The sequence below is a fragment of the Phalangium opilio genome, unplaced genomic scaffold (genome assembly GCF_054372755.1).
Source record: "Phalangium opilio isolate 3A_F unplaced genomic scaffold, DU_Popi_V2 ptg000103l_1, whole genome shotgun sequence".
Taxonomy (NCBI): domain Eukaryota; kingdom Metazoa; phylum Arthropoda; class Arachnida; order Opiliones; family Phalangiidae; genus Phalangium; species Phalangium opilio.
The window spans coordinates 1267307-1271812 of record NW_028324205.1 but is presented as its reverse complement, the minus strand read 5'-3'; the positions used below and the strand labels follow the sequence as shown (position 1 = coordinate 1271812).

The 4506-nt window shown below is 44.5% G+C and overlaps 1 protein-coding gene across 1 annotated transcript; it reads right to left on the bottom strand.

Annotated features, from left to right (window-relative positions):
• Positions 1–1826: 1826 nt before the first annotated feature.
• LOC149630099 (uncharacterized) lies at positions 1827–3127 on the bottom strand. Its single transcript, XM_089851301.1, has 2 exons — positions 2665–3127; positions 1827–2480 (listed from the first exon to the last, which is right to left on the bottom strand). The coding sequence occupies exons 1-2, from the start codon at positions 2716–2718 to the stop codon at positions 1827–1829; spliced, it is 708 nt and encodes a 235-aa protein (XP_089707427.1). The 5' UTR covers positions 2719–3127.
• Between the last annotated feature and the right edge of the window lie 1379 nt (positions 3128–4506).

Genomic DNA, 4506 nt, shown 5'->3' with positions numbered 1-4506 from the left:
AGTTCGTGTTTAACACTGACTATCCTCTTCATCTCCTCAGTGGTGAGTTTACGTTGAAGCAGGCATTCCTTGTATTGGGCGTGACGTATCTTCTTTTTGACGACGCGACGACAGATTCCCTTCGCCGTCTTCTTTTCACCTTTTGCCGACAAGATGCTGTACATTTTCGGCCGCAAGCCGCAGAACTCCTGAATCTGGACGCTGTTGAGTTCGTCCTTGAACTTTCCAAGGGCCTTCTTGTTTTCCTCGCTGAAGAGAGGATGTTCCTTGGGGTAGGCGGAAAAATCGAACATCTCCTTCATCGTCGGTGAAAATCTGATAGGTCAGGCTGTCTGCAATTATACGTAAAAACATTTAATTAGTTTTTTAAAATTGAAAGTAGAAAAAAGGATTTAAATCTAGTAAACGTTTTAAAAAATCATACCTGTGTCGGTAAAAAGAAGTTTGAGGTCGTCGCCATATTTTGCCTTCATTGTGTTGTAATGGAAGTCGTACATGACCAACTTTGAGAGGTCCAAGATGGCGAAACCGGTGTAAATGGGTCGGTCCAACTTGAGGGATTTCTTCAGACGATGGATCCCGACCAGCTCGTTCCTAAAGATGGTGAACCTCCGGAATGTCGGCGAACTGGCCTTCTTGATTGCCATCTCCCGGGTCTGGACAAGATCAAAGTTGATCCTGTTGCGGAGGTTTTCCATCGTCTTTTCGAAAACACTGTTAATAGATAAAAGTTTTGATTAATTTACGTGTGAAATAATAACTTAGCGTAGCGTAGATGCGTACCTATTGTTGGCCAACTTGAAAAAATCTTTCTCAAAGTCGTTCACTGCCTGCTTCCTTTTCTCCGTGTTGAACTCGATAAATGGTTTTAACCACGCACCCTGCTCGAATGTGAGTATTCGATGGATTTTCCCCAATTTCATCCCCTTAGCGATGTAAAACTTGAGATTCCGGTAGTGGAGAACATATTTCTCCCTATTGTAGAGCGTGGGAACTAACTTTGGGAGGCTATCCTGTACGTTAATTTTCAGTTTGTTCAACTGTTCAATCGAATACGGTGAAAGCTCATCCGCGTTAATAACTCTACGTTCGGGTGCTAAGGGTAGACAGTTATGTTCTTCGTGCAAACTTTCCGGGTACTCAAGATCCACCTCCAGGATAAAACCCTGGGGATCATCGTCTGGGTGATTCAAGATAATTTCACGAGTGAAATCTTGGCATGGTTGAATCCATCGAAATCCTCTCATCGGCAGGTGATGACACATTACGGTGCCGTAAAGGTTATTACAGTCTAGGTAGGTAATGTAAGAGCTACGTTCTGCCGGGTTGAATGTTTCGGGGAGATCCTTATTATTGGCTATGGCTAGTCTATGCCTAATTAGAGAAACACCCCCTCTTATACCCTTCTCAATAAAGAGATGCATATCTGGATCCTGGAGTAGTTCCAATTTCACTTGGGTCATGTGAAGGGCGCTTTGCCAAGCGAAACCAGGACCTGTATATGCATGCGCGCAATCCAACTTGTAATATTCTAGACACATAGCCCAGAAACTTTCAAAAACATCCGCTAGGAGCAGAACGTCGGTCTTAACGTATAAATCATGGTACTCACCGAGGTTAGTGAGTTGGAATTTTCCCCAAACCTTTTGAGCTTGAGAATAATCTTCCTCACTAACCTCTTCGTCAGTTAAGGAATTGAAGAAGGCATCCTTGGGTGGCAACTCGGTCTCGTCGAATTTAGTCTCGCAGTCGAAGTAGTCATAGGGGTAAACCTGCTTCCTCAGCAGATGCGGTACTTCGTCAGCGCTGAAGGCAGAGTTTAAACACTAGAACTTATCGGCTCCTCCTCGAGCCAAATTCGATACGAGTGTCTCTAGCGATGCCGGCATGAACCTAATTGAGTCTAAGAATCGTAAATTACCCAGAGAAAACGAAATGTACGTTTCGGAATTCGTGGGGATACACGTAATCTTGTGATCTTTGACCAATCCAATTTTGTCCATGATAAGATGAGCATCGTAACGAGATAAGTTATGCATGAAGACCGGAACGAAAATCCGGGTCCTCAGTTTCAAGTTGCACGAATTATGGGCAGCTCCCCTGTAGGCTCCGTTAGTGTGGTTGTGGTCACGAACCTTACAGTCATTTACAGTGAAAGACTTGTTACATAAGTAACAGGATTGGGCCGAGGCGAATTGCGCCTTTTCAAAGTCCGATAGATTCATGGGGGCGTTATCTTTAATCTTACGCTGAATAATTGCGTCTTCACGCAAAAGGCTTTCTAAAAACTTTTCCGTGGCATCTATCCCTCGATAAGTAACTGGTTTAGAGACTGTACCGTCGTGACTAACAATGACATAACTAAACCCACAGGAGATATGCTGCGAAGTTTTCGTGGTTGAAGAGAGGTCGACATCGGGATCGCATCGGTGAACTTTACGGAGAATAGACTCGAAATCGGCATAGACGACGTATTTAACCTGTGAAAAATAGAAATAAAACTATATTAGATAAAATGTAAACAAAACATTCTCTCTCTCTCTCCATGCATCTTATCGTCTGCTTTATTTATCTTGCTATGGGCGCCGTCTAACGTTACCCTCAGTAAACTATTTTGGCGCGATATTCAAAATACCCTGATAAAAAACAAAAGTTTTAGTTTACCTTCTGTTGCCATGCGACGTTTTTGAATTCCAGAATAGGTTCCTTTACCGGCATCTCGATCTTCTGGGGTCCGTGTATACTACACTCCTTGATGTGTTCCCTGTAGTTCTTCTCCTAGTTTACACCGGAGAATCGATGCAAGCAATAACGGCAGTAATAGTCCCTGTGTCCGTATGCGGTGAACGCCTTTGCTAGAAGTCGACTCATGCTTCGGATTAAGCAGAAATGCTTCTTCTCACCCTCGGTTAGTAGCAATAAATCTACTTGACGTGGTTCCTCAACTCTATTGGAACTCACGTAAAGGGGGAAGACCTCTTTCTCATATCCGAATACATTAATCGAAAGGTTATTCACCCGTTCGAAATTCTCTAATTTACCGGTATTTACTTCCACGGGGAACGTAATACCGGCCATGTCCAATTCGTTACTATACTCTAGGTACTTTGTTACACGTTGTGGGTTATTGTTTTTAGGGTGTAAATGCGCCAAAATTGACCATAGGAAACACTTATTGTCCGTATTTTGCACATTTTAAAGGGCCATCTTAGCTAGGATATTTTTAGGGGTTTCAAAGTACGTACCCCCGTGAAGCGGTAGGTACGCTATGATATTAATTTGCAGGAAGAGAATTTTATCTAGAACCCACCCACTACCTTGCGCTTCGTACTCCTCCATTAAACGTTTCAGAGTCCTAATACTAAAGTCTATCTGTCCGGGGATAACGTCGGAGTTCAAAATAGCGAGGTTTTGGGTTCTATGATAAATTAAATTTTCTACCTCCTCGTCAGTGTCGGCTAACTGACGGGTGTAACGAGCCCTGACAGTTAAATACCACTTAATCCCTCTATCCCTAGCCAGTTTATTGCGCAAGTAATTTTCAATCGCTGCCCTATGTCTACCTACGTACAGTTCTACGTCTGTCTCGGTCACTACGGGTGTGAAACGCGCACAAAAAATAGCTCTACCGAGTACTTCCAGTTCCTCCAGCTCGTCGTGAAGAGGAACTTCCGGTGACGCAACGATGGGTTCCTCCTCCTGCTCTTGGCCACCGCCACCCTCCTGCTGATCCATAAAGCGATGGATGTCGCGATTCTCCTGGCTGGAAAGGGCTGGGAAGTCATCCTCCTGGTCCATGAACTCATTCAGGGCACGATTTCCATCGTCGGACAGTTCATCCAGATTTTCGCAAACGGTAGGTGGAGGAGTTCCCAGTAGAGATCCATTGATGAGACCCTCTTCTCGGTTCATGAACGCGTCCAGGGCACGATTCTCATCGTCGGACAGTTCATCTAGGGAAGGAATAGGGATGGACGTGGACCGTTTCGGCCGCTTCGTCTCAGGAGTGGATGGGTCGGACGTGGACCGTTTCGGCCTCTGCGTCTCAGGATGGGTAAAGGTAGAGGTTGATGGGCCCGAGAATGGGATAACAGGAGGAACAAAGGTAGAGGTTGATGGGCCCGAGAATGGGATAACAGGAGGAACAAAGGTAGAGGTTGATGGACCCAAGAATGGGACAAAGGTAGAAGTTGATGGGCCCGCATTGTTCATGAGGGGGTGTGGAACCTTAAAGTTAGAGTGTCGGGCAGCCGCGTGTAACGTTAAATTCGCAAGTCTGGTATAAACGGCCGGACATTGCGAGCATGGGTATTTAACATCCCCATGTTTCTCCCTTTTATGTCTCAAAAGTTCCCTGTTCCCTTGGTAGGAACACTCACAAATATTACACTTAAACATTCTCAAAGAATGAATGAGATAAAGATAATCTCAGAAAAATCGCAAGTACTTGTAAAAATACGCAAGTACTTGTAAAAAATCGCAAGTACTTGTAAAAATCACAAGTAA

What these genes read in the sequence shown, in the direction of transcription:
- LOC149630099 (XM_089851301.1), bottom strand. Translation starts at nt 2,718, where the DNA reads ATGCCGGTAAAGGAACCTATTCTGGAATTCAAAAACGTCGCATGGCAA. An exon ending in ACGTCGCATGGCAACAGAAG is followed by an intron (nt 2,481 to 2,664) that starts GTAAACTAAAAC and finishes TATTTTTCACAG; the next exon opens with GTTAAATACGTCGTCTATGC.